General features: G+C 55.3%; 1 protein-coding gene and 1 long non-coding RNA gene across 3 annotated transcripts in view; one reads left to right on the top strand and one right to left on the bottom strand.

The window, feature by feature from the left end:
- Window positions 1-675: 675 nt before the first annotated feature.
- LOC146766216 (uncharacterized) lies at window positions 676-2,167 on the bottom strand. The gene is made up of 2 exons (XR_014958091.1): window positions 1,693-2,167; window positions 676-1,559 (listed from the first exon to the last, which is right to left on the bottom strand). It is a non-coding gene; the product is annotated as an uncharacterized LOC146766216 (long non-coding RNA).
- Window positions 2,168-2,561: 394 nt separating this feature from the next.
- The window catches only part of GRM7 (glutamate metabotropic receptor 7), a 176,952-nt gene continuing 158,457 nt past the window's right edge, over window positions 2,562-21,056 (top strand). For both annotated transcript variants that reach the window (XM_077786198.2, XM_085590242.1), the window contains exon 1: window positions 2,562-3,201. In XM_077786198.2, coding sequence (XP_077642324.1) covers window positions 2,692-3,201 — 510 coding nt within the window. In that variant the 5' untranslated portion in view covers window positions 2,562-2,691. The remainder of the gene's footprint in view (window positions 3,202-21,056) is intronic.

Raw genomic sequence — 21,056 nt, 5'->3', positions numbered from 1 at the left:
TCTGCCAGTTTGAAGAGTTCAACTTAAAAGGCAGGAAACTGAAAACTGATCATCAGGATTTTTCAGGAGATGTCCAGTGGTGCTGGTTAGCACAGCATCAAGTACTCAGCAACAGTGGCAGAGGGACTGGGCACTTCCATGGATACCAGGAGTATCCAGAGTAATGATTACTGTATCCATTTTTGTAATGTAATTACAATAACCTTTCATGCTTCGGGGGTTAAACCAATAAAATCAGCAAGAAAATAAAGATATCTGCATGCTGTAAAACTCTGTCCTTTTCTTCTGGTACATCTGCTGCTAATCCAAGATGAGCTACAGGGCTGGGCAGGACCCTGGGTCTGCCTTGACCAGCTGTGGCAGGCCCTGTGCTCCTTAGGGAACCTGGTGTGGAATCTGGACACTCATTCTTTAGGTAAACCAGGGTGTGAGGAAGAGGAGGACGAAGTGGAGAGCAGATGGGTTTTTTCTGTGACTTTGAGAGGACAGAAGTTTATGTGATTATATATGAACAACTGACGATTTGCCCAAAAGGGAAAAGAACAGTGCAAACCTGGAAGCTTTCAAAATCAGGAGGTGACTTCCAGCAAAACAAAATTCTAGGGATTTCCTAGAAGTGATTTAACTCCACATCCTTCCTGAACTGGAGCACTTGAGGCAAACTTGAGGCTCCAATCACAAGAGTCAGAATCTTTAATAATAACAATAATAATAAACAGAAGTAAGATTTTGGCTGAGGAGCTTTAAGCGGGCAGGAGGAAAATAAGCACTAAAGAGCTCTGGAGATGGAAAAGGGGATGGAGCTGGTGGTAACAAGGGAGAACTGGGAAGGAAATCCCAGGAAATCCCACAGTGCAGCAGGTGAATGATGTGAGGAGTTGGGATGTGTGGGCAAGGGATGGGGATGGGGGCTGGTTCAGCTCCGCCCCGCTGGCAGAGACTGGCAGAGGGGTGGGAGTCTGACAGCACTACAGTGAATCTCTGAGGAACTGGGTGGTCCTTCAGGTCCCTTCCAGCCCATTCTGTGGCTGGCAGTGTAAAGGGAATCACTTTATTTAAGATGTGTGGGTGATTTGAGGAAGGTCCTGGCACAGGTGCCCAGAACAGCTGGGGCTGCCCCTGGATCCCTGGCAGTGCCCAAAGCCAGGTTGGACACTGGGGCTGGAGCACCTGGGACAGTGGGAGGTGTCCTTGCTGTGGCAGGGGTGGAACGAGACAATCTTTAAGGTCCCTCCCAATGCAAACCACTCTGTGATCCTGTGACTGGGCAGGTTCCTACACAGGGGTTCTGCTGGTCCAGAGTGTGTTAGAAGCCAGGTGATGAACAGCAGCTACACCTGGTCTGGTGTTTGTGAAGGAGGAATTAAAGGTTACCTCCAAAAAACTGTGCTTGGTCTGGTGGGAACATCTGAGAGCTGCGTTCTGCATTAGCTGGAATTGGAAAATGCCAGGGTGTGGATTCGCTGGTCAGGAGGGAATGGCAACAGGTGGTGTCCCTTTGGGTGTCAGAGTTTTGGAGTAAAAGGAACAAAACCAGGATGTTCCAGCATCCTCGAGATCTGGGTGTGCAGAAGAAAAATGGGTCTGGAGATCTTAAAATAGAACGAGCTCAGCTGCATTACTTCGGGTTTGGGAGTACGGGGTTACATCCAAACTCCTCCTCCTCCTCCTCACCGCTCCTTGGGTACGTACCCACCTCGGCGGGCGGAGGATCTCGTTCCCGTGGCACAGTCGGGATCGATGCTTTGGATGCCCTGGGCTGGCCGGGTGCCCCCGCTGTCCCCGGCTGTCCCCGGGCACCGCCGGGCCCCCGAGCGGGAGAGCCCGCGGCGCTCCCGAGCCGCCGGGAGAGCAGGCGGAGGAGGAGGAGGAGGAGGAGGAGGGGGAGGAGGAGGAGGAGGAGGAGGAGGAGGAGGAGGATGGTGCTGCTGCTCCGGCGGGGCTGAGCGAGCATCCCCCACGCAGCGCCTTTGGCGGGCGCTCCCGAGCCGCGCTGCCCGGCCCCGGCTGCGGGGAGCGGGGAGAGGGAGAGGGGAGAGAGGAGAGAGGAGAAGGGAAAGGGGAGAGGGGAGAGGGTAGAGGGGAGAGGAGAGAGAGGAGAGGGTAGAGGGGAGAGGGGAGAGGGAGAGGGGAGAGGGGAGAGGGGAGAGGGGAGAGGGGAGAGGGGAGAGGGAGAGGGGGGAGAGGAGAGGGGAGAGAGGAACGGGGAGAGGGAGAGGGGAGAGGGGAGAAGGGAGAGAGGAGAAGGGAGAGGGGAGAGGGGAGAGGGGAGAGGGGAGAGGGGAGAGGGGAGAGGGGAGAGCGGAGCGGGAGCCGGCGCGGGGAGCGGGGCCGCCGCGGTGCCCCCGGTTCCCCCGTCCCCGGCGCGGGTCGGGCTGCAGCCGGCAGCCCCCATCGCCGGGACCCCGCGGCTCCATCCCGTGCCCGGCGCCGCCCGTGCCCACCGGCGGCCGGGGCGGAGCGGCGGGCGCTGCGCAGCGGCGGCGGGCGGGGCGGGGGGCGGGCGGCCCCGGCCGGTTAAAGCGGCAGCGGCGCCGGGCGCTGCCCAGTGCCGGTGCCGGAGCGCGGCGGGCAGGGCAGGGCAGGGCAGGGCAGGGCGGCCGAACCCGCAGCCCTCCCCCGGCCATCCCGGCCGGCCCGGGCCCCGGGGAGCGCGGGGCAGCGCCCGGGGCCGGCGGCGGCGGCATCACCATGGGCCGGCCGGGCAGGGTGCTGCGGCTGCTGGCGCTGCTGGAGCTGCCCTGCTGCCTGCTGGAGCTGCTGCTCGGGGAGGCGGCCCGCGGGCAGGAGATGTACGCGCCGCACTCCATCCGGCTGGAGGGGGACATCACCCTGGGCGGCCTCTTCCCCGTGCACGCCAAGGGCCCCCCGGGCTCCCCCTGCGGGGACATCAAGAAGGAGAACGGCATCCACAGGCTGGAGGCGATGCTCTACGCCCTGGACCAGATCAACAGCGACCCGGACCTGCTGCCCAACGTCACGCTGGGCGCCCGCATCCTGGACACCTGCTCCCGGGACACCTACGCGCTGGAGCAGTCCCTCACCTTCGTGCAGGCGCTCATCCAGAAGGACACCTCCGACGTGAGGTGCACCAACGGCGAGCCGCCCGTCTTCGTCAAGCCGGAGAAAGTAGTTGGAGTGATCGGGGCGTCGGGAAGTTCCGTGTCCATTATGGTGGCCAACATCCTCCGGCTGTTCCAGGTAGGGCCGTGCCGCGGGGCTCCGCCGCTCCGGCTCCCCTTGTGCCTCTCCAGGTGCTCCATCCGCCTCCCTCCGGAGCAGCTGCTTCCCCTCCCCGCCGCCCTCTCCCTTCTCCGCCGTGCGTGGCGCCTTCTGGATTTATCGCCCCATTTGCACGAAGCAATGCCTGAGGGAAAAAAGGAAAAAAAAAAAAAAAAAAAAAAAGGCAGGGAAGAGGCGCTGGTTGCGCTGGGTTTGCGTTAGAGAGAGCCGCGGCTCGGCGGGGATGGATGCGGGGCACGGCCGGAGCGCTCCGCGCACGGAATCCCGGCGGGGCGGGCAGGGCTGGCGGGGCCGCGGCCGCCCCGGCCCGGGGGTCGCGGGGGGAGGTCGGGAGAGGATCAGGAGGGGTTTCCTCGGGCTGAGCCGGGGCTGTGCGGCACCCGGCGCCTGCCCGGCTCGGGTCCCGGCTCCCTCCCGAGCCCGGCGGGGAGCGGGGGCGGCTCAGCCGGGGAGCGCCGCTCCAGGCGCCGGCAGGAGCGAGGGATGAGCAGAGCCGGAGATTAGAGAGCCGAGTGTGTGTGTGTGTGTGTGTGCGTGTGTGTGTGTGCGTGTGCGTGTGCGTGTGCGGGGGAGATGCGCTGCAGCGCTGCCCGTTCTCCCCCTCCTCGCCTCTCCCCCGTTCGCGCTGCGATCGCGCCCGTCTCGCCCCCGGCGCCGCTCCCGGGTGGGGGTCGGGGCACGGGCACTTGTCACCCCCGCTCGTCTCCTGCCCCAGGGCCGTGCGAGGCCACCTGTCCGGCTCTGGGCAGGGTTTGATCCCCCGGGATGAGGGGGTGTCCCCCCGGGGCTGGGGTGTCCCCGCTGCAGCCGCCGGACCCCGCAGCGAGCGCCGGGTGCTCCTCGGCAGCGATCGCGGGCGCGGTGACAGTGACAGAAGCGCCACCAGATGCATCGTGAGCAGCGGAGTTCTTCGCTCCCTGTCCTACGCCTTCGCATGCGGAAGGTGGTGGAGGGATTTTTTTATTTCTGTGCAGCGGGCGGAGAGATCCCCCGCTTTTCCCAGCTGGAAACTTGTGAGGCTTTCACGGCGAATCCGTGCTCGGTGCTGTCAGCAGCCGCCGAGCCTCGCCGTTCCCATCCGCCTGCCGGTGCCATCTCCGGCCGCTGCGAGCGGGGGATGCCGCCCTCGCTGCCCTCGGCTGCGCCCGGCCGGGCTGTGCCCTGGCCATTTCCCTGGCACGGCACCAAGGAGCTGCATCTTTGCCTTGCTCGCCTCCCCTCCTGGCAGATTCAAGCGCATGGCTGCGGGATTCGTGTGCTGAATCTCGCCCGGTGTGTGTGCCATCACCGTGCAGTGTGTGTTCCCCTCTGTGCAATGTGTGTGTGCCATCACCGTGCAGTGTGTGTTCCCCTCTGTGCAATGTGTGTGTGCCATCACCGTGCAGTGTGTGTTCCCCTCTGTGCAATGTGTGTGTGCCATCACCGTGCAGTGTGTGTGTGCCCCTCTGTGCAGTGTGTGTGTGCCGTCACCGTGCAGTGTGTGTTCCCCTCTGTGCAATGTGTGTGTGCCATCACCATGCAGTGTGTGTGTGCTGTCACCGTGCAGTGTGTGTGTGTGTGTGCTGTCACCGTGCCATCACCGTGCAGTGTGTGTGTGCCCCTCTGAGCAGTGTGTGTGTGCCGTCACCGTGCAGTGTGTGTGTGCCCCTCTGTGCAGTCTGTGTGTGCCATCACCATGCAGTGTGTGTGGGCCAGTGTGTGTGCTATCACCGTGCCATCACTGTGCACTGTGTGCCACACCGTGCAGTGTGTGTGTGTGTGTGCTGTCACCGTGCAGTGTGTGTGCCATCACTGTGCAGTATGTGAGCCATCACCATGCAGTGTGTGTGTGCCCCTCTGTGCAGTGTGTGTGTGCAGTGTGTGTGTGCCATCACTGTGCCATCACCGTGCCATCACTGTGCACTGTGTGCCATCACCATGCAGCATGTGTGCAGCATGTGTGTGCTGTCACCGCGCAGTGTGTGTGCCAGTGTGAGTGTGCTGTCACTGTTCAGCGTGTGTGCTTTCACCATGCAGTGAGTGTGCCATCGCCATGCAGTGTGTGTGTGCCCATCACCGTGCAGTGTGTGTGCAGTGTGTGTGCCATCGCTGTGCCATCACCGTGCAGTGTGTGTGCCCCTCTGTGCAGTATGTGTGTGCCCATCACCATGCAGTGTGTGTGCCCCTCTGTGCAGTGTGTGTGCCCATCACCGTGCAGTGTGTGTGCCCCTCTGTGCAGTATGTGTGTGCCCATCACCGTGCAGTGTGTGTGCCCCTCTGTGCAGTGTGTGTGCCACCACCGTGCCATCACCGTGCCACCACCGTGCCGTCGCCCTGCCCGTGCCCTCCCGCTGCAGCTCCGGAGCCGGGGCCGGGGCGGCGTGAGCGCTGCTGGGGCTGTGCTGGAGCACGGCTTCAGCTCTGCCACCAGGCAGGAGGGTGGCAGAGGCCGCTCTTCCTCCAGTTCTCATCCCACAGCAAGCCCGGGGCACTCCCTGCCAGGATCCAAAGGGAAACCGAGGCACCAGTTTGGATAATGCCACAATACCTGCAAAGCCTCTGGTGATACCGAGTGGACTTTGCAGAAAATAAGATAGGTGGACAGTTTCTCCATGTGGAGATATTGATATAAACTAAATATCTTAATGTATTGTGACTAAGCACCTGTTCAAAATTGCAATTTAACCAAATCATCCAGAAAGCAGGAACTGGCCCATACTGAGGGATTCTACTGAATAGATATTTTACAGCTTGGATGAGCCACCTTGAAGTAGATCTTTCATGCTGTAAAACTGTTCCCTGTTGTCCTCTCCTCCTTCAAAACACAATTTAGAACATGTTCAGCCAAAGAGAAATAGAAGATAACTATTTTAGGAGGAGACGTGGACCTGTTCAACAACTAAGTGTCATAGTGTGTGGGTGGATGAGAAGCTCTAAGTTAGCAGAAAGAAGAAAACCAAGTACCAAGCAATCACAAAAAATCTTGTTAACCTCAGAACTCTCTGAAATTCCCGAGTGTGGCAGCCAGCTTCTTTCTCAGGGGTCACTGTGGATTCTGCTGCCTGGGGCAGTGGGTGAGGGGTCGGTGGATGGCTCTTGAACGCTTCCTTGCATGCCCAAACTGGCTCTTCCCTCACATCTGGAAGGTAAAAGCTCTGTAGAGGCCGTGCAAAGAAATCTTAATGGAGCTTCTCTGACAATATCTTGGAAGAGAAGTATTTCTGCCATGCCTTATGTAGGGAGAAAATCGGTGTAAATATATATATAGATAGATACATATAACCCACCCAGAGCACAGCAGGGCTTCTCGGGCACTCCCGGAGCTTCAGGCAGCTCCTCCCCAGGAGGGGCCAGAGCCAGGCAGGCTGTGCATCCCCCTCCCTGCTCGGGAGGCTGAGTTATCTGTGCCTGCAGCTCCTTCCCAGCGCAGCCAACAGGTGCAGCAGCAGGGACAGCCAGTGCCGGGCTGCTCGGGCTGCAATGCATCCCTGCAATTACTGCTGCAGGCTCTGCAGGAGCTTTCCTGGCTGAAGAAATGATGGGGGGGGGGGGGTCTCCATGGCACTCGGGGGCTTTGCTGTGTGGCCAGAGCCCCTCCCGGCCTCTGTATCTCTCCCCTCCATCGCCCCTGAATTGCTGCTGGGGTGAAAGAGCGTGGGAATGGCTGGGAGGGCTCCTCCAGGGCCGTGGGCAGGCACAGAGCCCTGAGGAGCCAGGGCAGCCGAGCCCTGCCTCTGCCTTCCTCCAGCTGAGGCTGGTGCCCACGCTGAGCCTTTGCCTGGGCACGGCTCCTGCCCGTGCCACAGCACGCGTGGGTGGGCACAGGGATTGCCAGTGGGGCAGGATGCCTCATCAGCCCCTCCAGGAGCACGGCAGCATGAACTGAGGAGGGAGGGAAGTGCCCATGCAGGCTCAGGGTCCGAGGGAGGGCAGCTGCACCCTGGGTTCAGCGTCGGTCCCTGCCAGGGCTCGGTGGGACCTGCTGGAGGGCCTTGGGTTAAACTGATGGGTGAGGAGCACCAGCCAAGGCTGGGCAGCAGCAGGGCAGAGCCCACCCTGGGCAGGATGGAGCAGGGCAGAGCTCACCCTGAGCATGGTGGAGCCCACCCTGGGCAGGGAGCAGCAGGTTTGGATGTCTGGGTGCACAGGAGATCCTCCAGCCTGGCCATGGCTTCCCCAGGAGGGGGTTGAGGTGGGAGGTGCCTCGGGCTGGGCTCTTTTCTGTTCCATCTCTGCCTTCACCCCATCCATCAGCAGGAGGGCCAGTGGCACTGCCCTCTGTGCCTGTGTCCCTGGGCACTGCCAAGGGCTGCCCAGGCAGGTTTTGGGCACAGGGCAGCTGTGCCCAGCCCAGCCCAGGGCACTGAGGCTGCAGGGGATCAAAGGCAGGGGCTGCTCTCCAGCACAATTCTGTCAGTGCACGCCAGTAAACGGCAGCCCGGTCATAAATTAAATATCTCTCCTAAAAATAACACCAAAATAATTTGGAAAGCTGCTTCCAAATGCGCCGGGGAGTTCAGGCAGGATGTTTTAAGGCTGCTGGTTTTGCTTTGGAGAAAATGCTGTTCCTTTGCAGGGTCGAACTCCATGATAAAACCATGGCCAGGGTGTTTCGTATTTTCTGGAAGTAGAACCACGCAATACGGGGAATATCAGCACCCTGATTTCTCTTCCAGTGCTGGAAAGCTTATTTTTGTGCTCCCTGCAGACTTCTCATGACAGGCTTTAATAATGAGCAAATTACTGCTTCAGGTTGCTGTCCTCGGTGGATGCAATTTGAAAGAGTCAATCAAGAATAATTTTGTTCCTGTCTAAATCCCTGTGGGATTTTGTCAGGGGTGGCTCCGGTGGCCCAGAGGGGGCTGGTCCCGAGCCCCTCCAGGGAACTCTGCAGCAAAGTGGGCTAAGGCAGTGCAGGGAGATTGGGAGTGAAAATTGGAACATCCCCGAGCTCCCTGGGGGTGTTGGCTGCCTTTCCTTCCTGCCGAAGGAGGAAGATGACAGTTGCACTCCTGCCTTCTGCTCCAGACACAGTAATCACAAAAATGAGATTATTTGGAAAGGAAGGGAGCTTAAAAGTGCAGCTCTGAGTTGGATGCTGCTCTTTTCTTGCAAAATGCACACGGTTTTGCCAGGCTCTCTGGGGGAGGCTGTCGGGCTGGGATTGCTGGGGATGAGAATGGGATATTGGGATGGGATATTGGGATGGAATAATGGGATGGGATGGGATGGGATGGGATGGGATGGGATGGGATGGGATGGGATGGGATGGGATGGGATGGGATGGGATGGGATGGGGATGGAGTTCAGCTGCTCCAGGGAGGGAGGGGAGCCCTGGAGCCTGTTCCTGCTGGGAATGTTCCTCGGGCACAGGGAGGAAGGGCAGGGCTGTGTGAGAATGCAGAGAGCCACGGGTGAGCCCATGGTTCCAGCAGATCCCTTGGCAGTGTTTGCTCTCTGATGAATTCCACGCTGCTGGTCAGTTCAGTTTCTAGAAACTCCTTGTCATTCCCAGGAAAAGGTCTGCAAAGTGGTTGTCCTCCATCTCTTAGTTCAGGTTTCTTGCAGGAAAGTGGGATTTGGGCCCGTTCCATGGGATATAAGTTCTATTCCAGGGGTTGAGCCCCTCTGGCCAACCTGGCCCTGGTGAGATGCTGGGGAGGTTTAATTGATGGGCTGTACCTGGGCTCGCACTGGGAGAGAAAACTCCCCCATTCCAGCAGCCTTCTTCCCTGGATGATCATTTATTGTGAACTCCTGACCCAATCGTTGCATGTTCCTCTCCTCACTTCAAACAGGACAATACTTTTCAGGCAATGGAGTAATGATTCATTTTAGAAAAGATATTTCGGGAAACTCCACAGTTTTCAGTTTCTCACGTAGAGAATGCAACAAAAAGCTGAAAATAGGAAACAGCAACCTTGAATTCTTTGCCTCTTTTCAAGAAAAGGGGTTTTTGTGTTCTTTAATGAGCTTTCATTCCAGCAGCCTCTGAGTATTTGTCCTTGTTGGTGGTGAGGCCCTGATGAGTGTCAGCACCCTGAGCCGTGCAGGGCTGTGCCTCAGCTGTGAGGCTGCACCCGAGATGGGGAATCTGATTTTGCCTCTGTAAGTAAAAGGCCAGGAAAATCCTCACTCCAGGAATTCCACGTGGGGAGTCACTAATGAGAGGTTGGAGGTGCTGTGAATGTATTTTTGTGGAACGCTGTGTTTTGGAGGCAAAATTCATTTTCCCAACAAGGCAAAATTCAATTTGAGCAATAATCTTGGCTCTTAAGGTGTTTTCAAGTGTCTCTCTGGAGGCAGAAGGGGCTGCAGTGGCTCATTGGGAAGGAGAGGTTCTGCCAGGAGAGGGAGGGAGGGACGATGGGCAGAGGACTCGGGGATAATTGGGACAAGGGGTGCAGGAACAGGGAGAGCAGATTTTCAGCAAGTTCATTGTGCAATTCCCAGTTTACTCTTTGAAACAAAATAAGGTGACCTCTCTGGAATGACAAATGGAGGGATAATTTCAAGGCATTAATTTTTATATAAGAATTATTGATCTGCTTTGGAATCTCATAACAGTAATACTACAAAACTACACGCAGTCCGTTCCATATTTTATTCTATTAAATGAGTTTTGCTTGGAGGCATTGAAACCATCCAGCACAATACTCTGTTTCAGAAGATCAGATGTTGTTATTTCTATTTATAGCTGCATTCCAATTAATCTCAATGAGTGACAATGCTGAGTGTCCCAGACATAGCTGGACTGTGATGAATTTGATCCCGATATTGGGAGATACGAAGCATGTAATGAAGGCTGCTTGGAGAGCTGGAATCCAGTCTGGCCGGGCCATTGGTGTGGTGGGAGGGCAGCCAGGCAGGGCGGGCTCTGAAGGAGAGCAGGGACCACGGCGTGCTCCCACCCTGCTGGAGGCAGCACGCTGTCCTGAGCCACCCCAGTGTAAAGGCAATGGAGCCTGCTCCTGCCCTGGGCCGGGAGAAGGTGCTGGCCCTGTCCCCGGGGCACAGCTCCCCCCTGGCAGTGCCCCCGTGCTGCCCCTGGCCAGAGCCAGCTCTGTGCTGTCCCCGTGTCCCCAGGGCCACCACGGGCTCTGTGCCCACCGTCGGCAGCCCGGGGATGCAGGCTGGGTGCTCAGGGGATGCAGGGTGGGTGCTCAGGGGATGCAGACTGGGTGCTCAGGGGATGCAGGGTGGGTGCTCAGGGGATGCAGGGTGGGTGCAGTGGTGCTCAGGGGATGCAGGGTGGGTGCAGTGGGTGCTCAGGGGATGCAGGGTGGGTGCTCAGGGGATGCAGGCTGGGTGCAGTGGGTGCTCAGGGGATGCAGGCTGGGTGCTCAGGGCTGTCCCCTCCATGGGCTGTGTTTGGCAGCACAGCCTTTTGCAGCAGAGCTGGTGCCAGGGGCAGGATGGGGCACACCTGAGCTTCCCACCCCTCCTGGGGGCACAAAGTGCCCCTGTGTCAGCCCCAGGTCCCCGTGGCTGAGGCTGTGGTGCTGAGGACACTTCTGCTGTGTCATTTGGGATCTGGAGAGCATGAAGATGCTGTGGGAGTGCTGGGCATTCTCTTATCCCTCAGCTGTCGGGTGATGCTGGCCAGTGCCTCCCTTCCTCCCTTCCCAGCCCTTCTGAACGAGCTTGGCAAATGTCCCCAGAGCCCTGGGACGTGCTCCTGGCTGGAGATCACCTCCCTGGGCCTTGGGACCAGCCTGGCCTGTGCTGACACTGGGCAGAGGAGGGAGCCTGGAGCCTCCCCTTCCAATGGCCTGCTCTGCCCGAGGTGCTGCACATCCAGGGCACATCCAACAGCTCTGTTCTGGTCTGGGTTTTTGGGAAAAGGATGGGCTGGGCTGTGGGGGAGGAGGGGAGGGTTTGGAGCAGCCACAGGTCACAAGATTTCACCCTGATGATGGTTCTGCTTAATGCCTCCCAGCGTGGCTGCATGTGTGCGTGTTTTTACGTGTATGTATAGATGGAGATGCACAAAGAATCATCCTTGTACACACGGGTGCTGTGAGTGTGAGCTGCTTCTTTAAGGTCTTGCTCAGGGCTTGGGCTGGGCAGGCAGAGCTGTGCTGGGCTGTGCTGGGCTGTGCTGGGCGAGGAGAGGATGGAGCAGTGCTGCCTGAGCCCTGGCTCACACAAAAAGCCTGTTTGGCTTTTTGATCCTGCCCGCCTCACACTGAGATGATGTTAGGGCTGAGGACAATCAATCATGGGTGACAAACAGAGAAAAGATGTGGCTGAGGGATCCTGAGCCACCTCAGAGGCTTCAGCAGCACCAGCAGCAGGCTGTGGTTGGGCTTGGCTGCTCCTGTGTGGCTTCATGGCCAAAAAAAGCTGGGCTGGGCTGGGCTGGGCTGGGCTGGGCTGGGCTGGCTGCAGGTGGCAGAGCAGGGTCCTTGTCCCATGGGTGTCCTGCTGTCCTGGGACAGCATCTGCTGGGTCAGAAACACCTCCTGCTCTCCTGGAACAGGATCTGCTGGGTCAGAAACACCTCCTGGTCCCACAGCTGGGTGCTGAAATAACAACAGCAGCTCAATCCAATGCATGGCTGGAGCTGGACCCTGGGATCTCCTGGCAGCTCCTGAGGGCACAGGCAGCATCTCCCCCAGCACAGCCACGGCTCAGTGCCTGGAGCTGTTCCCCATGTGGATCCCATCAAAACCCAGTCCTAATGGATAGGATCAAGGCCAAATTCCATTTAATAAAAAATGGCAGGAATAACTACAAAAGTAAAGACAAAGTGTCAGCTCCAATTTGGCAGGAAGTTGTTATTTTTGAAGGAATAAAATTCAGCAATAATAGAGACGGTTTAGTGATTTTTAAAGCAGGTAATTTTGTGGCAGGGCTTGAATGCACAGAAATTATATTGACAATAAAAATTAATTAAATGACTTTTTGTGGGTTTGTAGTTTTTCTATCTGACAGCAGCACAGAAAATCTCCAAGTAACTGGATGATCCTTAAGGTCCCTTCCATCCCAACCCGTTCCACGGATGATGGTGCAAAGGAAATTATCTTTATGAGATGTGCCTGCTATGGCTACAGCGGAGGATTTGCAAAGGAGGAAAAGGTGTTTTGATCCCCCAGCAAGCCTTGGACACCTGGAAGGGGCTGCCCAAGGAGGGTTGGGGTGCCCATCCCTGGAGGTGGCACTAAGTGCTCTGGGCTGGGGACAGGGTGGCATCAGGCTGGCCTGGGAGGCTCTGCCAGCCCCAGGGACCCCGGAATTCTCTGCCTGGGAGCTCAGTGCTGCTTCATCTCCTGCCCCAGGAGAAGGGATTTTGGATGCCACAGGATTTTGGACACAAAAAGATGAATTTTCCACCTGCCTGCAGTGCCCAGGGTGGCAGCAGCCCCGAGGGGGTGACAGCTCGTTTGCTCTCATTTGGGAAATGTGGAAATGAGCCATGGCCTGGGTCTGTCCAGGTCCTGCTGTAACACACAGGATCCCCAACAGCTCAGCGTGAAACAGGAGCAGAGCAGAGGTAATGGAGTCCCTGGAAAAGCCACTTTTCCTTCCTCGGGAATATTTCAGTGATGTGGTAAACTGTGAAGAGCATTAAATCCATGAAGAAATGAAATAAATCCCAAATATAATTTTTCCCACCTGTGAAAAATGTATTTTGCTGGGGAATCGAATTGTTGCTAAAAAATGCCTCCCACCCCTGTGCTTATTTTCTCAGGAAGAATCTCTTTGCATTTGAGAAGGGAATGAAATAACTCGGAGCTCAGGAGCACTGAGGAGTGGGGCTGAGAGCTGGTGTGTGAAGGGTCCTGCTGGAGCCCAGCCCAGCTCGTGCTGCTCCATCTGCAGGAATCGCTGCTGGTGCCTCCTCAGGGCTCTGCCCTGGCTCTGCTCAGACAAACTGGGCACAGAAACCCAGCCCAGGGGTGACTCTGGGCGAGCACCTCTGCTGGAGCCCCCAGCTCCCCACTCCCATGAGTGTCACTCCAGGACACGTGAAAACACGACGTGAGCCGCTGCATTGCAAAGGTGGAGAAGAGAAAGTTCATTGTCTGACTCCAGCATTTCTACTTTTGATACTTTTCCAAAGGTGCCAGTGCATTGGAGGTGCCACCTCTCCAATGACGTTGGATAAACTATCAGTACATCAAGTTTCTCCGCCTCTATGGAGGAATGCAAAACAATAGATTGCTTACAGAAAGTTGTGTGAGAAAGTTCTCTAACAGAATGTAAACTCAGAAGGCTTTAGAAAATCATAAGAATTGGGACAATACACATGCAGTGGCTCTTTCCTGCTCCTCAGGAGCTGAGGGAGCTGAGCCTGCCCCGGGCTCTGCTCAGCTCCATGCAGGGCTGGAGCGGGGCTGGTCTGGGATCTCGGAATCAGCAAGGCTGGAAGAGACCTCCAGGGTGAGGTGCAGCCTCTGGGAGAGCTGGGGCTGCTCTGAGCCCTGCCACAGCCAGGCTGGGCTGCACGAGGGGCTCGGAGGTGGCATCCCTACTCCAGGCAGGAGCCACTTGTGGCAGCTCATGAAAGCCCCACCAGTGCTGGGTGTCGCAGCACGACACGAAATAACTCAGCACTCACTCTGAGATCTGAAGGAAGAAAAAGCAGCAAGTTTTGTTTCTCACCTCGCAATAGATGGAATTCCAAAAGTGGCAGTGGACTGGAGGATGGAATTGTCACCTCCCCAACCACACTGGTCAAACCAACAGCCCATCAATTCTCTCCCTTACAAAGAAAAATACAAAACAATCATTATTTCCATGAACAGTGAGTGAGAACTGCAGTAGAAATATATAAACCTCAGAAGGCATGGAAAACTTTTAATAGAACTTTAAAACTTCTAAAAGCACAGGGCAGCAGGGGGACAGACGGGCTGGTTTGTGGCACCTCTGTGCAGCAAGTGATGGGACAGACTCCAGGCAGTGCTCGTTGGGAAATGCTGCTTTGCTCTGCTTTGCGGTGCTTTGCTTTGCTGTGCTTTGCTTTGCTTTGCTTTGCTCTGCTTCGCTTTGCTCTGCTTTGCTCTGCTTTGCTTTGCTCTGCTTTGCCTTGCTTTGCTGCCTGCTGCCAGGGAATGTTTCAGCAATGAACGTGGCTGCTGGCTGTGCTTCTCCCTCTGCCCAGAGCAGCTGGGGCTGCCCCCGGACCCCTGGCAGTGCCCAGGCCAGGCTAGATGGGCTTTGGAGCTCCTGGGGCAGTGGGAGGGGTCCCTGCCATGGAGGGTGGCATTGCTGGGATTTGGGGTCCCTGCCAGCCCATTCATGGCAGGATGCCTGCCCCAGCTCCCCATGCCCTGCAGGGATGTGTCCAGGGGCTGGGTGAGTTCCTGGCATGCTGAGCCCAGGGAAGGGGCACGTTTGGGGCAGTGACAGCCTGTCACTGCACTGAACAAAACACTCTCAGCAGCTGGAGCACTTTTAAAAATAACCAGCAGGGAGCAAATGGCCTGGCGGGGAGAGGCAGCACTGGGAGAGGTGGAATTGGCCCTAATGGGCTCAGGCTGTGCTGGGGATGGAGGCTGAGAGCTGCAGGGGGAGCACAGGGACTGCTCCCTCCTGCCCCTTCAGCCAAGTTATTTTTATTCCTCATTTGGCCAGAGAACTTCCCAGGCTTGTCTGGGTGCAGAGGGGCTGTGGTGCTGGGCTGGGTGCTGCTCCTGGGGGTGCTGGGGAGCAGTGGCAAACCCAGGGCTGCTCTGGGACCTGCTTCGTTTTGCAAAATCCAGGAAATCTGTCAGGCCTGGATAAGGCAATTCCTGATTTCAGAAAGCAGTGCACGACCTGGCTCGGTGTAAGCCTGGGAAAGCAGAGATGGGATTTTTAGCTGATTTTTATCCCAGTCCCATCAGCTTCCAAATGAGCCCCTGCACCCCAGGGACCCCCAGGGACCCCCAGTGCCCAGGGGTGTGTGGCAGACCCACAGGAGCAGGGTCTGGCTGTGCCGTGCTCGGCTGTGGGGGAGCCCCTGCAGCCCCAAACTTGGCAGGCTGACGAGCAGAACAGCAAAACAAGGTAAAAATTTCCCTTTTTTTTTGCTTTGCAGGTTATTTTTTCCCCTCATCTTTCTCCCAGCGTTCCTATAAATCAAGGAAAATGTGGTACAACTGGAACCTGTTTTCCTTAACAGTTGGCAGAGTGGTGTCTGTGCTATTGAACCTGAATCCTTTGGCAGATGCCAAAGCCACAAAGCCCTTCCCATTTTACTTTAAAGCCATGCTGCTCATCCTCGTTTCAGGCGTCACAGATATAACAGATATATTTGGAAGACATTGTTTGGGGTTTTTTGATCTATAAAATGCAGCCTGTCACAGAAGTGGGTGTGTAACTCAGCAGAATCCGTGTGTGATTTATAAATCTTTCCCAGTGGGGACCGGGCTAAGGATTTGTCTTGGGAAAGATGACCAGGAAGGGTTTGAGGCTTCTCCCTGCCCATGTAACAGTGCAAATACACAAATTCTTGCAGTGGCAGTGCATAAAGAGTGGGTTTGCCTGGAGTGGCTTGGCAGCACATTGCAGGGCTGTTGCCTTGGGCTGTGGCTCGTGCTCCTGCAGGGACAGACACAAAATCTGCCTGGAGAGGAGCAGCCCCACAGTTGCTCCCGGGGCTTTGGGAAGAGGAACTCCCTGCACTCGTGGCTGGGCTCAGGAGGTGCTCCTGAAGCACAGGAGGAGCCTGGGCTTTGTGCCAGGGCTGGTCACTGGTGCCAGCGCTGCGGGCTCCCCTGGCTGGGCACTGCCAGTGCCTGGGGAACCGGGGCTCTGGGACACTGGGGACACCAGGGACACTGGGACACCGGGGACACTGGGACACTGGGACACTGGGACAGGCAGCTCTGGGGACACTGGGACACTGGGACACTGGGACAGGCAGCTCTGGGGACACTGGGGAAACTAGGACACTGGGACACTGGGACACTGGGATACTGGGGACACCGGGGACACTGGGGACATTGGGGACACCGGGGACACTGGGATACTGGGACACTGGGACAGGCAGCTCTGGGGACACTGGGGACACTGGGACACTGGGATACCGGGGACAATGGGGACATTGGGGACACCGGGGACACTGGGGACAATGGGACACTGGGACACTGGGATACTGGGGACACCGGGGACACTGGGACACTGGGGACACTGGGACAGGCAGCTCTGGGGACACTGGGAACACTGGGATAGGTGGCTGTGGAACTGAGGCTTTGGGGACACTGGGGACACTGGGACAGGTGGCTCTGTGACACTGGGAACACTGGGACAGGTGGCTCTGGGACAGGCAGCTCTGGGGACACTGGGACAGGTGGCTCGGGGACACTGGGGACATTGGGGACACTGGGACAGGTGGCTCTGTGACACTGGGGACACTGGGACAGGTGGCTGTGCACTTGTTTCGAGGGCAGGGAGCTGCCCAAAGGCCCAGGGGTGCCACTCTGCACAGGGATCTGCACCCCAGAACAGCCCAGGTGCCACTGGATGTCCCCCCGGGCTGGAACCACCCTGAGCCCCGCTGGGAACCCCCCCACTTCTCCCACGTTAATGACTCTAATTACCCTAATGAGACACTCCCACCCATGATTTCTTCTTTAGCTTTTCTCAAAGTTGATTTTTTTGCCCCCATATGCTGTTCTCACGTGTGGTTCTGTACCTTGACAACTGGGACATGACAGTTCTACTGTATCTTTTAAAAAATGTTCCCTGGGGAATTATGCTTCAACTAGGGAAATTGTATGTTTCATTATCAAAAAGGTTTCAGGCTTTATCAGAGTCTTTTTGTAATAGTTGTCATGGAGTTTTTTATTATTATTGTTAAATTGAATAATGGGGAGGAACCTGTTCTTAAGCCTTTGCACAAGAACTAAAATTTAAATCCAGATAAATCTGCTCTGTTTGTAAAAGTGACTTTTTAAGGTTAACTGCATTTAGTTCCAATCATTGGAAGTGCAGCTTTGTTACTTTATCTGAATTAGATGGTGAGGGGTTTTGCAGCTGTAATAGAGGGGGATTGAAGTTGACTTTTAAATGCAGATGGAATGTCTGGGAGTTATTTTTCAGGGAATGATTTCTTGGTGATCACAAGAAACCCTCCCCACGAGGCCTCGCAGTGCTCCTAGAGCAGCCCTGGAGCCTTTTGGAAGTGGCAGGGAGCGAGACCTCAGAACCATGGGATGGGTTGGGAGGGACCCCAAATCCCATCAGTGCCACCCTGCCGTGGCAGGGACACCTTCCACTGTCCCAGGAGCTCCAGCCCCAGTGTCCAACCTGGCCCTGGGCACTGCCAGGGATCCAGGGCAGCCCCAGCTGCTCTGGGCTGCTCCCAGCAGGGCTGGAGGTGGATTCTGATCATTGTGAGCCCCAAATGCTCCTATTTGGGTGGGACTGAGCTGCCCCCAGCAGGGCTGGAGGTGAATTTTGATGGTTGTGAGCCCCAAAAGCTCCCATTTGGTGGGTCTGAGCTGCCCCCAGCAGGGCTGGAGCTGGATTTTGTTCATAGTGAGCTCCAAATGGTCCCAGTTGGGTGGGACTGAGCTGCCCCCAGCAGGGCTGGAGCTGGATTCTGATCGTTGTGATCCCATTTGGGAGGGACTGAGGTGCCCCAGCCCTGCCCTGGGGGGGACAGGGTGCTGGTTGTTAATTCTGCATTAAACCAGCACTACCCAGAGCCATCAAAGAGCCCTGGCATCCAACAGCTCCCAGATTTTGGGGCTGGGATGAAGCCTGAATGAGCAATAAGGAGATGAAAAACTTGGCTGTGAGCGAGCTCCTGCAGCGGGGAGTCACCGCAGCAAGGAGTGGAACCTCTTTGAAATGTGGGTCAGATCCAGCAAAGGGGTTTCAAACAGTTTTGTCTAAAAAAAAAAAAAAGGAGAAGAGTAGTTTGAAAATGTCAATAAAATAATAATTCATCTCAGCATATTCTGGCTGTCAGGCTTCAGGGAGCTCCCAGTTCAGAGAAAGCATGAAATGCAAATACTTTATGTAATGTTGACTGTGACCACCGGCCTCATTATGCCTCTGAAATTCATCATTTTTGCCTTTGGATGCTGAAATTTGTTGACAGTCAGGAGGAAGAAGAGTCCCCCTGGATTGTTGTGGTGTGGTGCTGTGGGAACTTTCCCTCTAATTACGGCAGGAAGGCAAATTGCAGGAGGCTTTTTAAAATAACAAGTGAAGATAGTGACCTTTTTTACAAAGGCTTTGATGAAAGATGTGAAAAAATGGAATTCATTAGAATATTTCTAATTTCCTGACATTCAAGTAGGAGAGACTTTCTCAGTGTGTATCTTCTTAAACATGTATCGTTAAATGTCGTCGCTTTACAAAGGTCCCTGGACTCTTTGCATGCCAATGAACCCCACAATTGAATTTAGCAATATAAACTCTACAGAAGGAAAAAATTTCTTTCTGTGTCTACAGTGCTGTCCTACAATTCATTACTGTGGTGTAAATGCCTGAATGAGTTCAGTGTAAAGGTGCATAAATGCATTTCAATGAACTTAAAATTAGGACTGTTAAAATAACTGTGCAAATCCCCTGAGAGCATTTGGGGGCAAAATTAAATGCAGGGCACACAGAAAATATATTTTTAAATAAATATATATATATATATATATATATATATATATAAATGAATGATTATATATGTTTGCAACATTATCGAGTTTGGGTTTTACTGAGATTGGTAAGGAACCACAGGAACGATTCCTGAGGTGTTTTCCAGGATGCAGGGAAGGTGGGCAGCAGCACCTGGGGGTTTTTGTTCTGCTTTGGTGCCAGCTGGGTTGGGCTTGCTGGGAGGTGTTGGGGGCTTTAGTTCCACTGGAAAACCCTCCCAGCTCTGCAGAATTCCCGTGCAGGCAGCAGAACCAAAGGGATTGGGCAGGAGGACAGGGCAGTGTCCCCAGGTGCCATCCCGTGTGTCCCCGTGAGCTTTTCTCCTTTCAGCGTGCACTTTTGGTCCTTTGGTGTTTATCTGAGTGCATCTGCCAGTCTTGATGGGCTTGGAGACAGAGCAGCCTCTTTATCTGGGTTCTTTGCCTCCCTGGGTATTGTTCTTTGTGCAAGAAGCTCCAGAAATTTGCATTTTCCTATGCCCTTTGTGCCACGGCAGAGGTTTCTTAAGTAAAAGGTTGAACTTCAACACAGAATTTTACAAGCTGAAATTTAAATGCTTCATTCATTTTGTTAACTCAAGTGAACTCCAAAAATCTCTGTTTCACTGGGAGGGAGCAGTGAAGAGCAGGTGGGGAAATGGGGCTGAGGGGGGGAGTGCTGGCAGGGATGGGCTCAGTTCCTAGAGGGGAAATCTCCCAATTAGAGGGGCTAACGAGGGAGGTGATAAATGAGAGAGGAGCAGGGTGGGGAGGGAGAGGCTCAGAGGAAGAGCACCCAGGGAAAGGAGCCTTGGTGCAGGTAGGAAGGATTCCAGCTGCTTTGGGGGGCTTGTTACTGGTGCAGGGTGGGTTTTCAGGTGTTGTAAGCTCTGTGCTTTTAGAGTTTGTTCTTTGGCTTGAGTCTCAGCACGTTCTCTCAAGAAAAAACCCTTTAGCTTTCCTCTCCCGGGGTATTTCAGTGCTTTTACATGGTTCAGATTCCCAAGGAATGTTTCTCTCCTGCTGTGAAGTATCTGAGACCTGACTTTGTCCCTGGTAATTCCCATCTTCATCCTCTGGCTCCTCAGATCCCACAAATCCATTAAACAGCCCCTTGGATTGGCAGGAAGAATTTTCACTCCCCTCCTGCTCACTGATGAGAGGCTTTGCCAGAACTTTGCTCTGGGTCTTGGGAGCTGAATGGAACTTTTGCTGTTAATGACTCTAAATCTGTAGGAGCAGCAGAAATTCAGGTGCTGCTGCTGTTATTAGTGGAGTATGACGTGTATCACGCACACACTGGAAAAGGTTTTCACTTCAGAGGAGGGAAAGGAGCACTTTGGAGCTCACGCTGTGATTTTTCTACAGAGAATGACTCTAAATGCACATTTTGTAATGCATGACTTTATTTATTTTAAAAAAGGGACGTATTATTAAATTGGTTTTGTCTGTGCAAACAAATGTGAATTATTTTGCCAGCTCAAGTGTTTTCTCAGTCACCCATAAATAAGAAAGCGACTTGAAAGTACAATTGATCAGAAATGATGCATTGAGTGTTTCCCTACAAAGGAGGGCATTGAGTTGGGAGTTCTGTCATGTTGTGGATTCCTCCCTCACCCACAGCACGCCTTTCTCCTTCAAATCTGCATTTCGTGACCGTATCTTTGTTTTCCATGAGTGACGTGGTAATTCAGATAAATCTCTGCTGGCTGGGCAAAAGTGGAGCCGAGTTGTTGTGATACAGAGGACACAGAGTTTGTTCTGAGGGAAGAGGTCAGCAGGGCTGGGGAGCTGTGCTGGGCAGCCCAGAGCTCTCCAAGTGATAAAAATGAGCTCAGGTGGGGAAGGGGCTATTTGGGGAGCTGTGCTGGGCAGCCCAGAGCTCTCCAAGTGATAAAAATGAGCTCAGGTGGGGAAGGTGGATGTTTGGGGAGCTGTGCTGGGCAGCCCAGAGCTCTCCAAGTGATAAAAATGAGCTCAGGTGGGGAAGGTGGATGTTTGGGGAGCTGTGCTGGGCAGCCCAGAGCTCTCCAAGTGATAAAAATGAGCTGGGCTGGTGTGGAGGGGAGCAGCTGGGATGCTCTCGTGCAGTATCTGAGATGAACGCCTCTCATTGCTGTTTCTGTGGTTCTGTGACTCCTCGTGGCAGGTCCCTGCTGGGATGTGAGGAGCTCACTCCCTGCACCCTTGGGTTTCCATTTCTGTGCCCAGAGGTGCTCCCTCCCTTTCCCAGGCTTCTGCCACTTTCCCCCCACCCCATCTCCC

The sequence above is a fragment of the Lonchura striata genome, chromosome 12, assembly GCF_050655825.1.
Source record: "Lonchura striata isolate lonStrDom1 chromosome 12, ASM5065582v1, whole genome shotgun sequence".
Taxonomy (NCBI): domain Eukaryota; kingdom Metazoa; phylum Chordata; class Aves; order Passeriformes; family Estrildidae; genus Lonchura; species Lonchura striata.
This window is presented reverse-complemented; position numbering and strand designations above follow the sequence as displayed.